This window comes from Nyctereutes procyonoides, unplaced genomic scaffold, assembly GCF_905146905.1.
Source record: "Nyctereutes procyonoides isolate TBG_1078 unplaced genomic scaffold, NYPRO_anot_genome, whole genome shotgun sequence".
Taxonomy (NCBI): domain Eukaryota; kingdom Metazoa; phylum Chordata; class Mammalia; order Carnivora; family Canidae; genus Nyctereutes; species Nyctereutes procyonoides.
In genome coordinates, this window is record NW_026575125.1 from 12,850,973 (window position 1) to 12,873,729 (window position 22,757).

Genomic DNA, 22,757 nt, shown 5'->3' on the forward strand with positions numbered 1-22,757 from the left:
CATCTCCAGTGCATATCAGATACAAAATAAATATTAAGGAATGGATGGCCACACAACCATGTGCACAGTAGTTCTTGAACCTTCTGGCTACCACCTGGGCAAAGCACCAGTTGGGCCAGTTCCCAATGGAAATAGGACCAAAAACGGCCTATACTCAGCAAATTGGTCTCTAATAGTAGTGACACCATTGGTAACCTACCCAGAATCAATTCCCATTGATCTCCCTCAAAATAGAACCCTGGACTTTTTCTAGCATCTATTCCACTTCCACATGGCCCATGGGACACCATCTCCCCCATTCTCTCTTTTTTTAAGATTTTACTTATTTATTCATGAGAAACACACAGAGAGAGGCAGAGACACAGGCAGAGGGAGAAGCAGACTCCATGCAGGGAGCCCGATGTGGGACTCAATCCTGTGACTACATGCCCTAAGCGGAAGGCAGACACTCAACCACTGAGCCACCAAGCATCCCATCTCCCCCATTCTAGAAGTTGGTCCTGCTAGTCTAAGCCAAACATCATAAACCTATTCCTCATCTTGGTTGATGAATGATACAAGAACCCAGGTTTAATCCTGGTTTAGCTTTGCCCTTGCTATGGTTACCAGTTCATAGGAGGGCAGATAATTGTACTGATCCAATCAGACTGAAGAAAAACTTCCATGTCTAGGAGAGATAGATGCATGTTGCCTCAGCTGCTGCTGGTAACCATCGTGCAACTAGGAGGGAGACCAGCCAAAGGGCAAGGCAAACACACAGAGAAAAGGTAGGGCCAAGAGAATCCCACAGAAAGTAGAAGCCCTAATCATACCATGCCTAGAGCCTGCCCAGCCTCTGAACTACTATTACCTAATATAACAAATTTCCTTATTGTTGAGGCTGGTTTGAGTGAATAATGAGCAGGGATTTTGTTTCTTCCTAGCTGAGAGCATCATAATTGATACTCCAATAATCCTGGTATAGACAGTCTGCATTTTAGGGAACCTATGTTTCTCATGTGACAATCTCAACAATAACTCTTATTAATCATACAACACTAAGCCTCAAGTTCAATGTAGACTTCCAAAGAGGTTCCTAAACCAAGAATCCATTATGTGATAGCCAGAGATGCATCCCTATCTCGAGAGGCATATGATTTAGAAGAGGCAAGTTCCCCTTTCCCAAACCTGCCAAAAAAAGGGCGGGAGGTTAAAAATAAGGATAATGACCCTATCTTAGTCTAGGAGACAACAGTTAGGGTAACCTAAACCCTGATACGTCCTGTGTGCGGATACTTAGAGATTTTGCCTTTGAAAAGCCAAAAAGGACAAAGGGCCCCTGCCCCCACTTGCCCCCTCTGGTTTTTTTGGCATGACTCCGAGCCCGATGGATACCACTGAGCTGGACACTTTTTCCAGAGGTCTATTTGTAATCACTGGAGTTCCTCGAACTAAGCATCTACCATTCCACAGTAATTCAGTGTGTAAGCCATACCTCATACCGATGTCTGTGTCTTTCTTCTATAAAAGGAACATCACCATAAAGTTTCCCTGTAAAGATACAAGAGTGAAATTAATATCAAGGTAATCAGCTTTGGAACCACATCCAGAGCATATGTGTGGAGGATGTCTCTTTGATCTCTATCCATATGTCAGAGGCCTAAAAATTACCTGGACTCCAGACAGTAATCTAGATTTTCTTCTCTTACACTACTGAACAGCAATAGCTTCTCTGAAACCCTGAAGCAATTCTCAAGTAAGCCATCACGACTGCATAAAGGGAAGCCCTCTGCTACACAAGTCCACCATGGAGTCCAACAGACATGCCCTCCTTTCCTACACCTGCCTGCAGTACTGAGAGACGGAGTAACGTCGGCACCACCGCTCCTACGTAGATTCCTAACAGGGCTCATATTACAAAAGAAGAAAATGAAACCAAAGAAATGGAAATGAAACGGAAGGACTTGCCCAAAGCCCCACCCCGCTAGCTGCACAGTTTGATCTTGAGCCCAGGCCCCCTCACACCTGGTCCGTGCTTTCTCCACCACCCCAGCTGCTTCTGTGTACTGGCCAAATTGGTTTACATCCTGCCTTTAAAATATGCCTGTCCTTCGACCTCTATGCATTTACCCCAGAAAATAGAAACAAAGACAGTTTACCACAAAGATGTGCACTACTTCATTACTTAACAGCGAACAATTGGAAACAGGCTGAGCAGCAGGACTAGAGGACTGCTAGGTTAAATGAGAGCACATCTACACCAAGGATTCTTTTTTTTTTTTACACCAATGATTCGTTCTTTTTTTTTTTTTTAAGATTTTCTTTTATTTATTCATGAGAGACACACAGAGAGAGAGACAGAGACACAGGCAGAGGGAGAAGCAGGCTCCATGCAGGGAGCCCGACGTGAGACTCAATCCAGGATCTCCAGGATCACGCCCTGAGCCAAAGGCAGGCGCTCAACCGCTGAGCCACCCAGGCGTCCCAGACACCAAGGATTCTTAACCAGGAGTGCGTGGCTGATGATGGTGTGTTGCTAAAACATGCCCGTGTCACTGTGGGTGTTGCAGCCCAGAGTGGCACGTTGGGCACGACCTCTTTGGCAACAGGCACGGCAATGACTGGGCTGTCCAGTGACTGCAGTGTCAGGTGGATAGGAATGATGCCGTCACAGGACCCCTCTCAAGAATAGGCCCCACCGGATCACGTGGGGAAGCAGGATGGCACTACCATCACGTGGGTGATGGCACTGGAGCAATGGGAGGGGCCAACAGCCATTCCCTCAGCACCAGCCCTCATGACGCAGACCCCTGGCACACACCCAAGGGAGGAGAAGACCTGCCAACGGCGCTGGAACTCATCGTCCAACTCCAACAGAATCAGCAGCCGTGCTTGGATCAGTAGGCAGGGGATTATCAGACTATAAGATGTCACAAGGCTGAGGAGCAGGATGTTTCAACCAAGAGAGACCAAATGCTTCGTGTCTCCTTTGAGCTTTTGACTTGGATAAAGAAAGTGCACCCAGGTTATGCTCTCATATGACCCCATATGATCATTGATCACGACTGAACTTCTGTTTTGCAATTTTGTCCATATAGACACAGCTCTTTCGGGATAATGTTAATAATAGTGAATATTTACCACATGCATTTGGAAAAAATTGGAAATATTGGGGACAGGGAGCTACTCTGGGAGAGCTCCAACACACCACTGAAAGGGGGGGTCATTCAAGACTGAGCCTTTGTTCTCAAACTATTGGTTCATAAAAATGAAAGGAAAAATGAAAACTAAAAGCACAATAATGTCCCATTGGAAAAAACAGAAGCATATGTATCATTGTGAAGCTACAAGAAAAATCATTTGAAAGCTCTGGACCAGGGACGCCTGGGTGTCTCAGTGGCTGAATATCTGCCTTTGGCCCAGGGCGTGATCCTGGGGTCCCTGGATCGAGTCCCACATCAGGCTCCCTGCAGGGAGCCTGCTTCTCCCTCTGCCTGTGTCTCTGCCTCTCTCTCTCTCTCTGTGTGTGTCTCTCATGAATAAATAAATAAAATCTTAAAAAAAAAAAAAAAAAAAGCTCTGGACCTAACTTTGAGAGGATCCTGATTCCCTTATGACCTCTGACTTTGTGACTGAGCTTTTCTTCCTATGGTCCAAAACTTCTCTGCTTTCTCCATTACAATGGATGAGTAAGAAATCCAACAGTAGCCTGCCAATATTAACAGATGGTGAAAAAAATAACAAACATCTCCAAATTAGGATATAAGGAATTCTATCTTTGAGTCATCAGGACTAGCAGGATATGGTACAACATTTTGAAACTGTATGGCCTGTGCATACTGCCTGACTTAAGGCAAATTTGGGGTTTCCTAAGATATCTCAAAGGTGACAGGAAGATAGGGGTGGTGTAGTGACTCTGGAACCAGACTACCTGGCTCTAAATTGCATCATTAAAAGGATGTGTGGCTTGGGCAAATTATTTCACCTCTCTGCCTCAGCTTTTTCATCTGTAAGATGGGCATTATGGTAGTCTTATTTCATAGAGTTGTTGTAAGGATTAAACAAAGCACTTGGGACACCTGGGAGGCTCAGTCTGTTGGGCATTTGCCTTCGGCTCAGGTCATGATCCCAAAGTCCTGGGATCGAATCCCGCATCGGGCTCCCTGCTGAGCAGGGAGCCTGCATCTCCCTCTCCCTCTGCAGCTCCCCCTATTTGTGCTCTCTCTCTCTCGGTCAAATAAATAAATAAAATCTTGAAAGAAAGAACGAACTTAGAACAGTAAGTAAACCATGTGATTGCTATTGTTATCTCTAGACTATGAAACCTAAGTGGAAAGAATGGAAGCCAGAACATAAGCTCTAGAAGATAATGGACAAGATAAGGATCCAAGCCCTCAATTCTTGCAACCAGTGTCAACTACTTGCTACATAAGCAAGTAGTCAATAAATATTTCTCTAATGAAAAAAAATATATATTTCTCTAATGAATGGAGGAGCATTCTCTCTCTCTCTCTCATATATATATATATATATATATATATAGTATGGTATATAATGAAACATGTTTTCAGAACTTTGGAAATATTGTTTTGTGCACTCAAATTCTTACCTGATCACATATATGTATCTGTCAAGAATGAATTCACAAAATTAATCTATTGCCATATCCATGAAAAAATTTTTAAATTTTCTTTATAACTATATGTTGAGAATCAGCTCAGAATGTGACTAGTCCAATTTTATTTGAAAACACCTTAAAAAATAAAAAAATAAAAAAATAAAAAAATAAAGAAAACACCTTAAAAACAAAATAAAACCAAGAATGCTCATTCCGGGGCCCTGGCCCCAGGAATTCTGATTTGGTTACTCTCAGGAGAGTACCTGGGCATGTGGTTTTTTACAAAGCACCACCAGTGACTCCCTGTGCATTCCGAATTAGGAGCCACGGATCCACACTGTGGCTGAAAGTGCTTTAGGTGGACAATCAGTGACAAGTCAAGACATGAGCTGCTACTGAATGTAGGGCATCTCTAGGTGTGGAGTGAGAGGACTGAGGGATAGATCCACCACGTTGTGAGGAGTGGTTCTTTGGATGGATTTATCAAGCACACGTGCCATGCAATGATCTTAGGTACGGGCGAAATCCTGAACAAAATGACACGGTCTTCTTTCTATCCTAGCTTTCTCGAGACAAAATCAAATGCAACAAAGATTAACTGTGCACAAGCTTAATGTTCACTTAAGAATCAAATGGTGGAAAACAAAAAAAAGAATCAAGTGGGGGAAACTTCAAAGAAAGAAAAGAAAGAAAGAAAGAAAGAAAGAAAGAAAGAAAGAAAGAAAGAAAGAAAGAAAGGGAAAGAAAGAAAAGAAGAAAAGAAAAGAAAAGAAAAGAAAAGAAAAGAAAAGAAAAGAAAGAAAAGAAAAGAAGTAAGGGGTGGGGGGGTGCCGCCTGGGTGGCTCAGTCAGTTAAGTGGCTGCCTTTGGCTCGGGTCAGGATCCCAGGGTCCTGGGATCGAGTCCCTTGTAGGGCTCCCTGCTCAGCAGGGGATCTGCTTCTCCCTCTCCCCCTGCTATTTCCCCTGCTCGTGCTCTCTCTCTCTCTCTCTCCTCTCAGATAAATAAGTAAAATATTTTGAAAAATAAAAAATAAAAATAAAAGAAGCAAGTGTCAGCAAAGCTTTAAAGAAAGGCAACTGATAGAAGTCTCGGGATCCATAAAATGCCCCCAATGTAAGCAGCAAGACACCAATACTGTGTACAATAGGGTTCTGAGAAATAAAAACACTGCAAATTCCCTCCATCTCCTTCTCTAATTTGCTTATTCTGTCTCATACATGATATATTTTGAACCCACGCACATGATGTATTTTTAACCCACGCACGGTCCTGTCCACCCCCACCCACCTATTAGTAATGCTAGCAACTGAATGTGATTTACTTTTCTCTCCTTTTCAGAGCCAAAATCTCCCCTTCAAAAAGCTATAGAAAGCTAACAGGCAGAAGCAACCCAAATGTCCAGGGACAGAAACTGGATGAACAAAAACGGTCCATCCACACAATGGAATATTATTCAGCCTTCAATAGGAAGGAAATCCTGACCATGCTACAACATGGATAAACCTTGAGGACATTATACTAAGTGAAATACGCCAGTCACAAAAAGACAAATACTGGATGATTCCATTTATACAGGGTCCTTAAAGTAGTCAAATTCATAGAGACAGAGAGCAGAATGCTGGTTGCCAAGGGCTGCAGCGTGGGGAATAGAAAGTTGTTAAATGGTTGCAGAGTTTCAGTTTTGCAAGATGAAAAAGTTCTGGAGATTGGTTGCACAGCAACGTAAATATGCTTAACACTACTGAATTGTATGCTTAAACATGGTTAGGACAGTAAATTTGATGGGGTTTTTTGTTTAAAGATTTTTACTTATTTATTCATAAGACAGAAAGAGAGAGAGAGAGAGAGAGAGAGAGGCAGAGACACAGGCAGAGGGAGAAGCAGGCTCCATGTAAGGAGCCTGATGTTTGACTCGATCCCGGGTCCCCAGAACCACGCCCTGGGCCCAAGGCAGGCGCTCAACCGCTGAGCCACCCAGGGATCCCCACAATTAAAATTTTTAAAAGTAGGGGCACCTGGGTGGCTCAGTGGTTGAACGTCTGCCTTCAACTCAGAGCCTGATCCCAGGGTCCCAGGATTGAGTCCCCCATCAGGCTCCCTGCGTGGAGCCTGCTTCTCCCTCTGCCTGTGTCTCTGCCTCTCTCTCTCTCTCTCTCTCTCTCATCTCAAGAATAAAAGAATAAAATCTTTTTTACAAAATTTAAAAAGTAAAAGTTATACAGCCCCATTCCTGCCCCCACCACTCCCTCTTCCCTGACTTACCCTTCATGCAAACCTCCCATCCACATCCTTTGCAACTTGGCTTTTGCTCCTGTTATTTTACAGAACTGCTCTCAAAACCCCAGCAGAGGGGTCTTCAGTTGGGACCTGAGTAACTCCTCCTTTCCCCATCGGTGACCTCTGCTCCTCTGTGCGTCCTCCCTGCCCCATGTACTAGCTCTTCATCCTCAACTGGGACACTTGCTCAGAATTGTACCCTCCCTTCTTCCCCCACTTTCACTCCTGAAAGCCATCACCCACATGCTGTTGACTCCCATTTTGTATCTTCTGATCCTTATCTTTCACCTGGGCTCCACATTTCCTACTTCCAGGGGACCAGAAGAAATCATCCAGGGCAGGTACAAAAGGTAAGATCATTCACTACCTGATGGGCTCTGTTCCCTCTTTCCCCTCGGCAGAAGTGCCTTTCCTTTGCCCAAACATCTTTTAACTGCTGCACCAATGTCTTCATTTGACCCACTTTTAAGACTCCCCTGAACCGTGCCCTGTGCTAATTAAGCACTACAAGGGCTAGAGTTCTCTCCATTATGTGCAAGGGTTTGCCGGCATTTGTCCATCTCAGAGATAGGCCGCCCAGGGTATGGATATTTGGTGTATTTGGCTCGCATGGTGTTGGCAAACACACTGTTTTATTTTTTTTTTTCTTTTTTTTTTTTTATTTTTTTTTTTATTTTTTTTTTTTATAAATTAATTTTTATTGGTGTTCAATTTACCAACATACAGAATAACACCCAGTGCTCATCCCGTCAAGTGTCCCCCTCCGTGCCCGTCACCCATTCACCCCCACCCCCCGCCCTCCTCCCCTTCCACCACCCCTAGTTCATTTCCCAGAGTTAGAAGTCTTTATGTTCTGTGTCCCTTTCTGATATCTCCCACACATTTCTTCTCCCTTCCCTTATATTCCCCTTCAGTATTATTCATATTCCCCAAATAAGTGAGAACATACACTGTTTGTCCTTCGATTGACTTACTTCACTCAGCATAATACCCTCCAGTTCCATCCACGTTGAAGCAAATGGTGGGTATTTGTTGTTTCTAATGGCTGAGTAATATTCCATTGTATACATAAACCACATCTTCTTTATCCATTCATCTTTCGATGGGCACCGAGGCTCCTTCCACAATTTGGCTATTGTGGACATGGCTGCTAGAAACATCGGGGTGCAGGTGCCCCGGCATTTCATTGCATCTGAATCTTCGGGGTAAATCCCTAACAGTGCAATTGCTGGGTCGTAGGGCAGGTCTATTTTTAATTCTTTGAGGAACCTCCACACAGTTTTCCAGAGTGGCTGCACCAGTTCACATTCCCACCAACAGTGTAAGAGGGTTCCCTTTTCTCCGCATCCTCTCCAACATTTGTTGTTTCCTGCCTTGTTAATTTTCCCCATTCTCACTGGTGTGAGGTGGTATCTCATTGTGGTTTACACAAAGATAAACTCAAAATGGATGAAAGATTTAAATGTGAGACAAGACTCCATCAAAATCCTAGAGGAGAACACAGGCAACACCCTTTTTGAACTTGGCCACAGTAACTTCTTGCATGATACATCCACGAAAACAAAAGAAACAAAAGCAAAAATGAACTATTGGGACTTCATCAAGATAAGAAGCTTTTGCACAGCAAAGGATACAGTCAACAAAACTCAAAGACAACCTACAGAATGGGAGAAGATATTTGCAAATAACATATCAGATAAAGGGCTAGTTTCCAAAATCTATAAAGAACTTATTAAACTCAACACCAAAGAAACAAACAATCCAATCATGAAATGGGCAAAAGACATGAAGAGAAATCTCACAGAGGAAGACATAGACATGGCCAACATGCACATGAGAAAATGCTCTGCATCACTTGCCATCAGGGAAATACAAATCAAAACCACAATGAGATACCACCTAACACACTGTTTTAAAGCTTTGAGTAAGTTGCCAACATTTAGAAACCAGGAGATTTCTTATAAAACTCCAGGTTTCAGGCAGCCCGGGTGGCTCAGCAGTTTAGCGCCACCTTCAGCCCAGGGCCTGATCCTGGAGACCCGGGATCGAGTCCCACTTCGGGCTCCCTGCATGGAGCCTGCTTCTCCCTCTGCCTGTGTCTCTGCTTCTCTCTCTGTGTCTCTCGTGAATAAATAAATAAAATCTTAAAAAAAAAAAAACCCTCCAGGTTTCCAGAATCTCCTGAAAATTTAGAAGACTGATGATAGTGAATCCACAGTTCTTCATGCAACTATCAGTTTTTAGCAGTTAGTTGCTACTTTGATGGGTCAAGTGCTGGTCAATTTGCCCCAGTCCCCACCACTCCCTATCACCCGGGTAACTCTAAGGCCTGATGTAGCTGCCACTGAGTGTTGAGCTTAAGCTGTGGCATTTCTTACATCTGCCTGTTCAACTCGTTTACATTCCCAAGCCCAGTCCCACTGGCCCAGCTGCTCAGTCTGATGTTGATTCAGTGCATGCGTCCCTCCTCAAGCCAAGCATGTGGTTGCAGATTGGCTTTCAGAAGCCAGAGGTGGGGTGTTCACTTTCTGCACTCCCTGCTCTTCTCCCCCAAAACCCCCCTCCTGAAATCTGTGGAGCTCTGTCTTGGGGATCTCAGCACGAGGCAGCTTTGAGCTCTGAGAGTTGTTTGAGTCTTTCTATTCCCTCTTCAATTAAGGTCCAGCTATTTGGTATAGGGAGGGGGTTAAGAGTTCAGGCTCAGACTTCAGCTGAGTGAGTTTCTAACAAATGACTTGAGCTGGCTAAGATGCCTCTCTCTGTCTCATGCAAAATGTGACCGGGTCCTGGGGGTGTTGAAAGGAGTAACTGAAACAATGTGCAGAACGTCCTCATCACTGATGCTTAGAAAGTGCACAGTCGGTACCAACCACTATCTTTTTCCTTCTTTATTTATTACTTTTGGATTTTGGTATACTGTTTCTTCAGTTTTTTTGTTTTTTTGGGTTTTAAAGATTTTATTTATTTATTCCTGAGAGACACGAGAGAGGCAGAGACATAGGCAGAGGGAGAAGCAGGCTCCATGCAGGGAGCCCGATGTGGGACTCGATCCCAGGACGCCGGGATCACGCCCTGAGCCAAAGGCAGACGCTCAACCACTGAGCCACCCAGATGCCCCCATTTCTTCAATTTTTATAAAACATCTCATTTCTTTTAAGCCTCTAAACCTCTCCTCTTCCCTTAATTTTATTTTACATGATCTGCTTTTATCTCAATTTGCTATATAAAAATGCTAATTTTCTATTTTTAAAATGTGAATCCTTGCCTTTAACTCTACATTACAGTGCTACATTCTTTTCATTGCTTGTATCTCTTTCCCCCACCCTGACTTAGTATTCTTATCCCATTTTTAGCATCTCTTTTCTTAGATTTTTTTGTATGCTTCTCCTAGTCCATATCAGCAGGTAGGGAACAAGGAGACTGGACTAGAGGGACTGGAGAGAACCTGTGAGGCAGGGGGATGTCTTCTCCTTGGGCTCACCCTTTCTCCCCTCTTGCTGCCCTACTGAACCCCATTCTCTTTTTTATAGTATATTCTTTAAAAAAATTGTTTTTATTTGAGTATAGCTGACATACAATGTTACATTCATTTCAAGTGTACGACATAGTGATTCAGTATCTCTGTAAGTTATGCTGTGCTCACCGCAGGCGAAGCTCCCATCTGTCACTATATGACACCATTACAATATCCCGACTATATTCCCGACACCTTTTATTCCCATGACTTAACTGGAAGCCTCGATCCCCCACTCCCCTTCACTCATGTTGCCCATCCCCCACGTCCTCCTCCCCTCTGACAATCATCAGTTTGTGTTCTTTGTATTTATAGATATGATTCTGCTTCTCATTTATTCATTTGTTTTGTTTTTTAGATTCCACATATGAGTCAAATCATATGGTATCTTTCTCAGTCTGACTTACATCACTTAGCATGATACCCTCTAGGCCCATCCTTGTTGTTGCAAATGGCAAGATCTCGTCTTTTTTTTTTTTTTACAGCTGAGTAATATTCCAGTGTGTGTGTGTGTGTGTGTGTGTGTGTGTGTACACCACAGCTTCTTTATGCATTCATCTATCAATGGACACTTGAGTTGTTTCCATATCTTGGCTATTGTAAATAATGCTAAATAAAGATAGAGGTGCATATTATTATTATTATTTTTTGAACTCGTGTTTTCATTTTCTTTGGGTAAATTCCCAGTAGTGGAATTGCTGGATCATATGGTATTTCTATTTTTTACTTTTTGAGGAACCTCCATACTGTTTTCCACAGCGGCTGTACCAATAGTGGGACCCCATTCTTAATATTAACTCATACCCAGAGCTTTGAGAGACTCATGGGTCTTATTGTAATTGTATTGACAATACACCCTTCACATTAACGATCCTAACAGCCACATTTGAATAGTGCTTTTTTTCTGTACCAGGCACTGAAGGACCCACATGTATAACTGATTTCACCCTCACAAGAACCCCATGAGGCAGGAGCCATCCTGCTGTCCATTTTACAGATGCGGAAACTGCAGTGTAGTTGCAGCTCAATAAGTAGCTCCACAGCCAGGGACTGAGAGCTGGGGCTGGAAGGGCCTCCAGGGGGGCACTGTGGCTGGGTTGTTAACCACCCCACTAGTTTCCACGGGTGAAGTGCTCAGCAAACAGCCAGTCCAATAACGGACATAGAAATGCCTCCTGTCGTTATGATTAAAGGAGCTGTTTTTTTGTTTTTTGTTTTTTTATTTTTATTTTTTTAAGATTTTATTTATTTATTCATGAGAGATACAGAGAGAGACAGAGACACAGGCAGAGGGAGAAGCAGGCTCCATGCGTGGGGACTTGATCCCGGGTCTCCAGGATCATGCCCTGGGCCAAAGGCAGCGCTAAACCACTGGGCCACCTGGGCTGCCCTTGAAGGAGCTGTTTTATGTCCCAGACCTGGGAGCCCCCATATCCACAAATACACCTTAGTGAGTGGTTTCCCCAGCAAAAGGCAAGAAGGAAAGGGAAGAGAGCTACCCTGCAGTGCGGACCATCAGCAGGGAGGCGGGGAGGCTCTCCAGCTGGCACATTCCACTCAGGAGACCCACCACACCCCCTCCCCCTTGGTCTCAGCACTTTCAGCGTCCCTAAATCCCTGGTGACCTCTTTTAAATTGTTTTGTAAATCACCTCATTAACCAAGCCAAGGCTTTTTTGTATGGCATAATTATTTTCTTATACTTCCTAACAATCTCATCACACCAGGAACTAGAAGCTGTTTTTCTCTACCAATGCTTTGATAAGAGATAAGAAAGCAAAAGCAATTTTTCTAGCCCGTGAAAATTTGTTCCACTGTACCCCCTTTCCCTTCAGTTCTTTCAAATTTGAGATTGACCACGCCACCTTCCAAGCCATGAATTTGTCCCAGACCCTTAACACTGGGACTCACTCAATACCTTCCTAGTTGGCCTGTTGCCTGTTCTCTCAGAACAAAAACCCTTTTCACTTAGAATACAGCAGAACCAAGTGTTTTAGCCAAGTCCTCCTCCTTATAATGAGGAAGTGCAGAGACGATCCCCAAAAGGCATCGAGCCTTTTCCTAAAGCATTCCCCTTCCACTTGCCATGGCCTCCCCCAGGCCCGAGGCTGGCACACTCCCTGCCAGCAGCGTCCTGAACGGCTCTCCCCAGCCTCCACTGCCCGCTGACATCTGCCTTTGTCAAGTCTCACTGTCCCCTTGTCTGCTCTAAGGATGAGGATCTTCTCAGAACTCTGATAGGAAGTCACCGGGGCCTCGTCTCCCCTTGGACACACTCCACTGAAGAGGGCTTCTAATTCCTTCCAAAATGTTATGCCACATTCTCCACCGGACTGGACACCCCTAACAGGCAAAATGGCATCCACCTGCTTTTAATGACCCCACAGCCCAGCGCTGTGCTCGTGGGGTGGCCCTTTCCCTCCTGCGCCAAGCCCCACTCCTACCCCCTACCCCAAGCACTCAGGTCTGCTCTGCACCCTTCAACCTTTGCAGCATTCCTGTTTCTAAAGGCAAGGGCTCCCTAACCATTTGGGTGTTGGTTTAGAGGAGAGAGTTTCTCAAACTGCATATCAAATATGGGATTGCTTTCAATTGAGCTTACCCTAGCATTCCTGCCATTGCATATACACACCGGATTATACAATATTAAAACATGCTACTTGCATGGTCTGAAAAACATATTCTTTCTCGTCGGTGGCAGTTAGGTTTGAAAACCACATTTACTTAAGCACAAAGACATGCTTCCTTTCCTGGATCTCAGCGACACGTCTGGGATCTGACCAAAAAAATTAAGCCTGGGGCTGTAATATTTGGGAACCAATAACCATCAAACAAGTTGTCAGCCATCCCCTTAATGAGCTCTGAATCTTGTCTGAATTGCTTGGTACTTTACTACGTTCCCATCTCTCACACTCAGTTGAGAGCCACGAGCAAAAACGATAAAGTCTATTTTTGGAGTCTCAAAACCTTCTCATAACAAAGTTCTCTGGCGTTTTCCCTGGCTCCTCTCTCATCTGAGCCCGACCTGCTCCATCTCTAACCAGACCTCTTTCTAGATTTTTCACTCTTCAAAGCATCCCATTTAATATTTACCTGCTCCGCACCATTTCTCCCTGCTTTTCAGATGTCATCTAATGAGTTAATCAACCAAGTAATGATCTCACTCTGAGACAAGTCCTGCCATCTATGTATCCGGATAAAATGGGGTTTTTTGAAAATTGAAGTGTAATTTACATGCAATGAAATATACTTATCTGAAGGGTAGAGCTGTTTAATGAGTTTAACAATAGTGAAACGTGTGGCCCTGTGGAGCCGGGGCCATCTGTTCCAGCAGAAGACTAGAAACTATGCAAGAAGAGTGGTCTGGGCCTGTTCTGACCACCCACTGACCACGAGCTACTTCCCCTCTGTGTGCTCTGCTTCCTTGCTGAAAAATATTGATTGGGTCAAATGGCTTCTGAAAACCCTCCTGACCTTATTCTGTCACTAAATAGGATATTTAAGCAGGCAAGTGGACAGGTGAGGAGATGTCCCTGAACACTCCCCCAGGAAGGTAACAGCCTCACTGCCTGGGCCTTACGCTTCATTCAGCCTGTGCTTCTTTGGTGTAGACCAGGGTTTGGCAAGCCATGGCAACTCTGAGGCAAAACAGGGTTCCCCTGGGGCAGCCCGGGTGGCTCAGGGGTTTAGCGCCGGCTTCGGCCCAGGGCCTAATCCTGGGGACCCGGGATCAAGTCCCACGTCAGGCATGGAGCCTGCTTCTCCCTCTGCCTGTGTCTCTGCCTCCCTCTCCCTCTCTGTGTCTCTCATGAATAAATAAATAAAATCTTAAAAAAAAAAAAAAAAAAACAGGGTTCCCCTGACTGTTTTTGTTCAGCCCTCAAACTTAGAATGGCTTTTATACTTTCAAATGGTTGAAAAAAAAAAACAGAAAAAGATTAATATTTCATGATGTACGAAAATTACATCAAATTCACAGTGCAGTGCCTGTAAATAAAAGTTAATTGGAACATAGCCACACTCATTCATTTACATATTTGCCTATGATTGCTTTTACACTACAATGGCAGAGTTGAGCTATTGCATCAAAGACCATGTGGCCCCAGAGCTGAACATATTTACTATATGGGCTTTTACAGAAAAAGTTTATTAAGCCCTGGTTAAGGCCATTTAGGTTATAGACTTTGAGCTGGAACATCTCTCCCCTCCCATGTTTAACTGTTAGTGGGAACCTGGGCAAGTATATACACAAGAAAATCAACATTTTGAGGTGTGTGTGGGAGACTTTTCACTGTGTAGTAACGAAGAGAAATGCAAAATAAGGTACACAAATAAAAGGGCCCTTTTTGTTCTTGCTAGTAGAGCAAAAAGAAAAGTAGTAAAAAGACCAGCGAAAAGACTAGAGAAAGCAAGAACAGTACAGTAGAGCTGACGTCACTATGAACTGGTTCACCTCTTCCTTCACACAATCCAGCAGAATTATCAGTCATAAAAGTGTTCAAAGTTAGTCACAGTGTTTGACCTAATAGTCTGACTCCTGGAAATCTATCCTAAGGAAACAATCAAAAGAACATATATGCTGTGTCAAGACGTTCGCATCAGCATTTTTCTAACAAAATGCTGGAAACGACCTGGAATGTTTAGCAATAAGAAATGAACCACTAGATTACAGTACCTAATTTAAAATATGATATGCCTAAATAATAAACAAAAAGGCTAGGTACATGAAAACGTTATTCTATAGCAAAAGACTACATAAAAACTAAGTATGATAAAGTTTCAAAAAGATCACGAATATGCAATTAATACTAAGGTAAAGTGTTAGAGAAATGCAGTTTAGAAAGATATCTTATTTGGGAAGACCTGTGAATCAGCTTTGACCATTCCCGACACACTGTCCTTAGTCCTTTAATAAGAAAGAGCCTTTGTACGTGAGGACAGCACACACATCCAGAACAACGAACAGGAACGAGCCTCTGAAAACATGTTTCTTACAAACAGAGCAAATGATGATTACTACTTTTGTCCAAATCAATTTATGCCTGTAATCTTTACTTTAGAAAACTCAAATTCAACTAATTTCATTGCATAAGTGAAATATGCATAGCTGTCTATATGTCAATTATGCCTCAATAAAGTGGTTAAAAAAAAAAGAAAGAAGTGGGCACCTGGGTGGCTCAGTGGTTGAGCGTCTGTCTGCCTTTGGCTCAGGGCATGATCCCAAGGTCCTGGGATCGAGTCCTGTATCAGGCTCCCTCCCATAGGCTTCTCCCTCTGCCTATGTCTCTGCCTCTCTCTCTGTGTCCCTCATTAATAAGTGGATAAAATCTTTAAAAAAAAAAAAAAAGAAAGAAAAAACAGTCCTAGTTTTCATGAACCTTAAGGAATTAACAGGTGACTAAGAAAAAAAAAAAGAATCTGTTCCTTATGAATATAAAAATTACAATCACTTTAGTAATCCAGCAATTGTGTCTACCAATATCTTAAGGCTTTGTTTGGTCCTATTTCAAAGTATTCTCTTTTTCTAAAAAAAAAAAAAACCTTTTACTTTCCTTTACATGTATATACATATAGCACAGGGTTCTATTTATATGAAATGTTTGAAATAGACAAACCTCTAGAGACAGATTAATGGTTGTTTAGAATGGGGTGGGGCAGGGGCAGTGATAGCTAAAGGAAACAGGGATTCTTTTTCAAGTGACAAAAATGTTCAAAAAGTGAGTGCAGTGGTAGTTGCACAACTCTAGGTTCAATAAAAAACAGTGAATTATAAATTATATCTCAATAATGCTATTTAAAAAAATTTTTTTTCAGGGCACCTGGGTGGCTCAGGGGTTGTCTGCCTTTGGCTCAAGTCGTGATCCCGGGGTCCTGGGATCGAGTCCCGCATCAGGCTCCCCACAAGAGGCTTCTCCCTCTGCCTATGTGTCTGCCTCTCTATGTCTTGATGAATAAATAAATAAAATCTTTTAAAAAAATTTTTTCGGGATCCCTGGGTGGCGCAGCAGTTTGGCGCCTGCCTTTGGCCCAGGGCACGATCCTGGAGACCCGGGATCGAATCCCACGTCGGGTTCCCGGTGCATGGAGCCTGCTTCTCCCTCTGCCTATGTCTCTGCCTCTCTCTCTCTCTCTGTGACTATCATAAATAAATAAAAATTTTAAAAAAAATTTTCAAAGCAGCAGGCCAAAAATATTAATTAAGCAACAAGCTCTGGTAGTATGTTTAAGATTCATAAAAATCATTGACATTACTTTTATGTCTACTGTAAAGAAAAACAAACCCTAAATCAGTCTCATTTCTATCAAGACAGACCAACATTTTCAATATTTTGAACACAATGCCCTTCTTAAAAGCTTAGTACATACAATTAGCACTGAATCTTTTACAGCAGATACAATTTTAAAACATTACACTTTTCACTAACCATTTTTTGTCTCTTAGGAAATTATTTGAACAAAGTTTCAAAGTACTTGAAAACATCTGAAAGCTGAAGAACCGCTACTAATGTCCAAGAAGAGAAAAAAAATTCTTACATTCTTGAAGAAAAAAAGTCACTCGGAGAACAATAGTTTCTTATCCAGAGAAAGTAGGGAAATGTGTGTACCTTGAAACTTTTCCTTTTTAAATTTCATTCTTACTAGGAAGCTTTATATTCCTTAGAAGCTGTTTATCATCCATAAAGAAGAAATTCATATTCCTGGTCTTATTCTTCTTCAAGAAGGCATTTTTCTAAGATGTACTTATCACTTCACAGGAAGGATGCTGGACACCCCAGAAACCTGGGTTCCCTTTCTGTACTTCCAGGCTTTTTGGCACCTTGCGTGTTCCCTTTCATCACACTCTTTCCACCTTTTTGGAGGCCAGCCAGGGCTGTCCTCTCTCCTGGGCACTACTGTTTCTGCAGCATCTAGCACAGTGCCTATAGCACAGAGTAGACACTTGAGATATATTTATTAAATTGAATTCAGGGCTTTGGGGCTTTTCTTACTTTAAGTTAATGCCATATAATATGTCAATCTATGAAAAAAAAAGTTCCCCAAAACTTCGAATAACCTTATCGGAAGTAGAAGATGAGCAAACATCAGATGGCAAGCCATGTCATATTTTCCTCTCCCTGTGCCGAAGCTACTGAGGGAACAGAGGAATATACTTCTCAGACATAACTGCTCTCCTTCTCAGGATGTTTGTAAGTTAGTGGCTAAAACCAGTCTGATGTGAAATAATTAAACAGGGAACTGGTTTCAGTGTAATGGAGACAACAGTGGATTGGAAAGAACGGAATCGGGGCACCTGGTGCAGGGTCATCTCCAGCAGCATCAGTCAGTCACAAAGCAGCCTGTTGGGCACTGGGTCGTGGAGATCAAATGAGAAGGGGCACTCCCAGGTGTTCTAAAGACCCTTCCAGGGAGAAGATTCGGGAAGCAGGAGGACCAGCCAGGGCATGGGGGTTGGTGCAGTGGGGGGTGTGTGGGAGGAAGCGTCACAGCACCTACAGCTACTGAAAGGGAAGCTAGAGAGGTGGAAGGGGCAGGGTGAACTCCACAGGGCTCGGGATGCGCAGAGCCATGCCACCCATGCCCGCTGTCGTCAAACAAGCAATCAGAGAAACTTACTTAATATTGAATTTTCCGTTTTGAAAACCGTTCTTCTGATGCCCAGCCTCATGGTTCCTCCCAAATTGCCGGGGTTGTGTTCGGGCATATCAATCACCTAAGAAAACAAAACAAGGCCGGTTGTGTCATCTTATACAAATGTAATTTCCCACATTTCAAACTTTACTTTGAGAGTAATGATCATTGGGTCAGGATATTCCCTAAACAGTAAAATCTGATCATTCCCTCCAATTTTCTTATTCAAATACAGCCATGCTTTACACATCCCTCACGATATGCTTCCTTTTTGTCTCTGCTTCTCATCTTTCATTCAAATCACTTGTAAAAAATTTATCAGGAGGCTCTTTATGACCTTCCTCCTGTCATTACTCAAGCTGTCACTTCCAGGCAATGTTCACACATCAAGTCCTGGACTTCTGGGACCTCTCACTTTGGTATTCATATCCCTCCCTCAGTGCCCACTTCATTCCCTAAAGATTCTCCATAAGCAAATCTGCCAATCCTTGTGGAATAATACACCAAAAATACTTTTTTTTTTTAGAAAACCTTAGAAGGAAAGAAAGAAAGAAAGAAAGAAAGAAAGAAAGAAAGAAAGAAAGAAAGAAAGAAAGAAAGAGTAATGTCACCCATTCTAGCACATTCTGTATGTCATAAACTTAAGGGCCACCCTGGATCTCTCCCTCTTCATCCCCCACCTCCAATTTGTCCAATCCCATCAATTTACTCCCTCCAGACTTCCAGCATCCATCCACGGCTCCAACCACCACCCAAACCACAGCCCCTTACCCATGCTACAGCCAGAGCTTACCAAATGGCTGCCCCACGTTCACATGGCCCCAGTCCACCCTGCACACTGCAGGCAAAGTAGTTGTGGTATTTCTCCTGCTTGAATTCCTTGACTGCATGGTATCAGCCCAGCCTAGCCTTCCACTCTCACGTCCCAGGACCAACCCCTGAGCTCTGGTCACTGGCCTTCCTTCCATTCCTCCAGTGCATCCACTTTCCTCCTCCCTTGGGGACTTTGCATATGCTATTTCCTCTGCCCGGAACATCTCCCCTTCCCCTACCTTCTTTTCCTAAATTAAACCATCGGCAACCTTGAGATCTTAGCTCAACTATCCAAAATGAACTCGTCTGGGAGCTGATATTCGCAGGTGCCATAGTCTAGTCAGGACCCCCTATCTCTGCCCTCCCCCCCCCACTGCACTTCCCTCAGCTTATGTCTGGAGCATGCTCTGTGTGTTAAACTGTACTCCTTGAGAGGTGGGGCAATGCTGTTTCTCTTTGCATTCCCAGCCCCTCACACCCATGGAACTGGGTATACACTGAATGAATGCATGAAGGAAGGAAGGAACTCAGGCCAAATGATTTCAGATTTTTCTTTATGATTACTTCACAGAAATTAAGAAACACGTAATTTTTATGAAAAATTCGTTCTCGTAAGTCCTTGCTGTTTTCCCAGTTCTAGTAGCCATGATCTTGTGATTTTGTTTCATCTATTGAGTTTTTTTGTTTGTTTTTTTTCAGATCTTATTTTTTATTTATTCATGAGAGACACAGAGAGAAGGTAGAGACATAGGCAGAGGAAGAAGCAGGGTCCCTGTGGGGAGCCTAATGTGGGACTGGATCCCAGGACCCCAGGATCACAACCTGAGCCAAAGGCAGATGCTCAACCACTGAGCCACCCAGGCATCCCTCATCTATCAGTTTTTTAAGCTGTTACAACAGACTACAGTTGGGTAAGTCAACCTGTTCTAATGGAACTGGTTCGGTTTTCTTCTCATAAAACCTTTCATTTGGTATTTTCCCCCCATTCCTTAACTGCCATATATTACTCTATGGGAAGCCTGCACAACTGGAACTTCCCAAGGTAAAAATTTTCCCAGAACTTTTATGATCTTATCAGCGCCCCAGAACTTTCTGAGCCATCTGAACCCTGTGTCTCAAGGACACTCTAAGAGTCAATGAGGAGAAGGGGTGGAGAAAAAACTCTATCACTCCCCTTGTTGGATGGAGTGCTCGGTCCTGAAGTGCTCTTGGCCTTGGCGTCTCTTTCCTATCTTCTTTGGTTGGCTAATTATGGCTAGATTAAGTATTACTGGAGTGAGGTGAGAGAGGGCATTGGCTTCCAGTTCTCAAAGCTGAGCTGCTTATAAATGCCCAGCCCCTTATGTATTTTCTAGGAAAGGGCAGATAAGACTGCACTGCCCACCACAGCCTCAATTTTCGCTTACGTTTACAAGCTGAACCATGTAGGAAGGACACAGCGGTAAACTCCCCCTGGCTTCTTAGAAGTGTTCTGAGATCATTCAATCCACCCTTACTTCCTGTGTTGGGTTCTGCCCAAGAAGAGTCTTTTTAACGTAGTTTGCGCAGTTATTGGTGTGCTCGGTCTTCAAGGAATGTTCTGCCTTGAACCACTAAGAAAAGTCAAATGACCCCCCTGAGGACAGGCAACTTGCCTTACTGCTTACTTGGGATGAACTTGAGGAACACAAGACCAGAACATATTTCTAAAAGAAAAAATACAGCGGGGCACAGGGGCTGCCCGAGGGCACTAAATACTTCTCCCACATAAATGGAAATCTGGCTATCTCTGAGAGAGCAATACGAGAACGTTACTCAAAAACATGGAGGCAGGGCCTGGCTCAGTTGGTAGAACACGTGACTCTCGATCTTGGGGTCGTGAGTTTAAGCCCCACGTCAGGGGCAGAGTTCATACACATACATAAAAATGATAAAAAGATGGAGGCAAATATCAGGAGAAACAGCTGGAAGACTTGGGGGGGAAGGAGAGGGTGTGAGGATTACTGAATATTTTCATTATAGGCCTTTTGAAACATGTTGGCTCTGTAAATTTTGTACATAGTGTTATTTTATTTTATTTTTTTAAATTTTTATTTATTTATGATAGTCACACACACACAGAGAGAGAGAGAGAGGCAGAGACACAGGCAGAGGGAGAAGCAGGCTCCATGCACCGGGAGCCCGACGTGGGATTCGATCCTGGGTCTCCAGGATCGCGCCCTGGGCCAAAGGCAGGCGCCAAACCGCTGTGCCACCCAGGGATCCCCATAGTGTTATTTTAAAGACAATACAAATTTAAAGCCCAAATAGTGAAACATATTACTTAGACCTTCTGTTAGGGTATGAGTTCACATTACCCCTGCTGTTTTCAGAAGTAATAACTATAACCTTTTCCTGAAATGGTAACACAGAAAGAAATCCCAAGGAATAGCAGCCACAGTGATCCTTTGATTAAAACGTGCTAAAACAGAAACCAGTGGAGAAGGCCAAGAAGACATTAGAGAAAAGATGGGGGAGCAGAGGGAAGTACCTTCCCAATGCCAAATGATGCCCCGAATCTCAGCGGAAGGAGAAAAGCAGAGTAAGAACTGGCAGGAGAGTTGCTCTTCTCTCTGGTCTGGCTCCGGAGGCCTCACCTGGGGATGCTCATCAGACCCTCAGTCAAAGGACCTCCAGGCCAGACACAAACTGGTGGATTCCAAGCCCACGGGGAAGGGAAGCTCAGGGAAGGTAGAGAACACAGTGCCTTTCTGGCCAAGCCCGGCCCAAGGTACCTCCCGAGACCTCTGAAGTTGGCAGTATAACCGCCTCTTGGGTTATAAGCAACCGGATTCAGCAACAAAATTAGGGAAAAAAAAAAAACAAAAAACCTGGAATGTGCTTTCATCTTAATCCCAACATTTCCAAAATACCCTAGATTTGCATCTAGGAGGAAAATGTCTCTTCCATTGCAAAACGATTGCCTTGGCCTGCTCTGATTTTGCCTAAATACTGGCTGTTTTCTGATTCCCACTATGGATCTGTCCTTTCTTGGAACGGAGCCAGTCATATAGCATAAGAAAAATAAAAAAGGATCAATAAGTAACGAATACTGGTGGTGATAAAGCTTTAGATGTGAAAGTACCACATAAGGATAAATACAGCACTAATTAACCTTTACTGAAGTTTCTGTAGCCCACGATAAAAGTGTAATGGGTTCAAGACTGGGTTCATGCATCCCTCATGCCTTAACCACAAATTCTAGGGAAGTTATGTTTTCTTATCAAAGATGAAATTCCAATGTGTGAGGTACCATGACACAGCCCTGGGTAGGTCAGCTTCCCTCACATCCCTTGCTTTTGGACAGCTCATCTGGAGACACTGAAGGAGCCTACCCCCCAGCAGGCTGTTTCCAGGCTCTTAGACAACACACAGTGATTTTTCTCAGACTTTCTAAATATTCCTCAAGTATTCTTTATGAGGATTTCCCCGACCCATTCCTTTCCTCCCGTCCATTAGTCTTTTCTGCTTTTTTTCAAGCTTGCTTCTGATTTCCATTCTTGATGAGTCACATTCAAGTTGTGCACAAAGTATGAACCAACTGATATTCATAAAGTATGAACTCATTCTTTGTTACACTGCTAACTACAGTAGCCTCCATCACTGCAGATCAAATCGACACTCTTCTGTTCATGGCATTCGGGTTCCACCTCATTCAGGAACCCAGTCCGGCTATGTTCCCCTCACATGGTCTAACCTGAGGTTTCGACCTTGGCAGACAGGTGCATTGCCAATGGCTCTTCTGTCCCCTTCCCCACATCCCCACATATATTGCCTCTTCACTACTTTTCCTAAAATGCCTTCTCGCCATCATTCCACACGGGCCCATGTTTTGGGGGGACCCTCTTGCTCTCCTTATTGACCCATAATTAACACCATGCTATTATGCTCACCCTACCAAATAATAC

The 22,757-nt window shown here is 43.5% G+C and overlaps 1 protein-coding gene across 4 annotated transcripts in view; it reads right to left on the reverse strand.

Annotated features, from left to right (window-relative positions):
* CTPS2 (CTP synthase 2) overlaps window positions 1-22,757 on the reverse strand; it is a 112,184-nt gene that overhangs the window by 21,543 nt on the left and 67,884 nt on the right. For all 4 annotated transcript variants that reach the window (XM_055338938.1, XM_055338937.1, XM_055338936.1 and 1 more), the window contains exons 14-15: window positions 18,004-18,100; window positions 1,475-1,530 (exon numbers count right to left, since the gene is read on the reverse strand). In XM_055338938.1, the coding sequence (XP_055194913.1) occupies window positions 1,475-1,530; window positions 18,004-18,100 (153 nt within the window). The remainder of the gene's footprint in view (window positions 1-1,474; window positions 1,531-18,003; window positions 18,101-22,757) is intronic.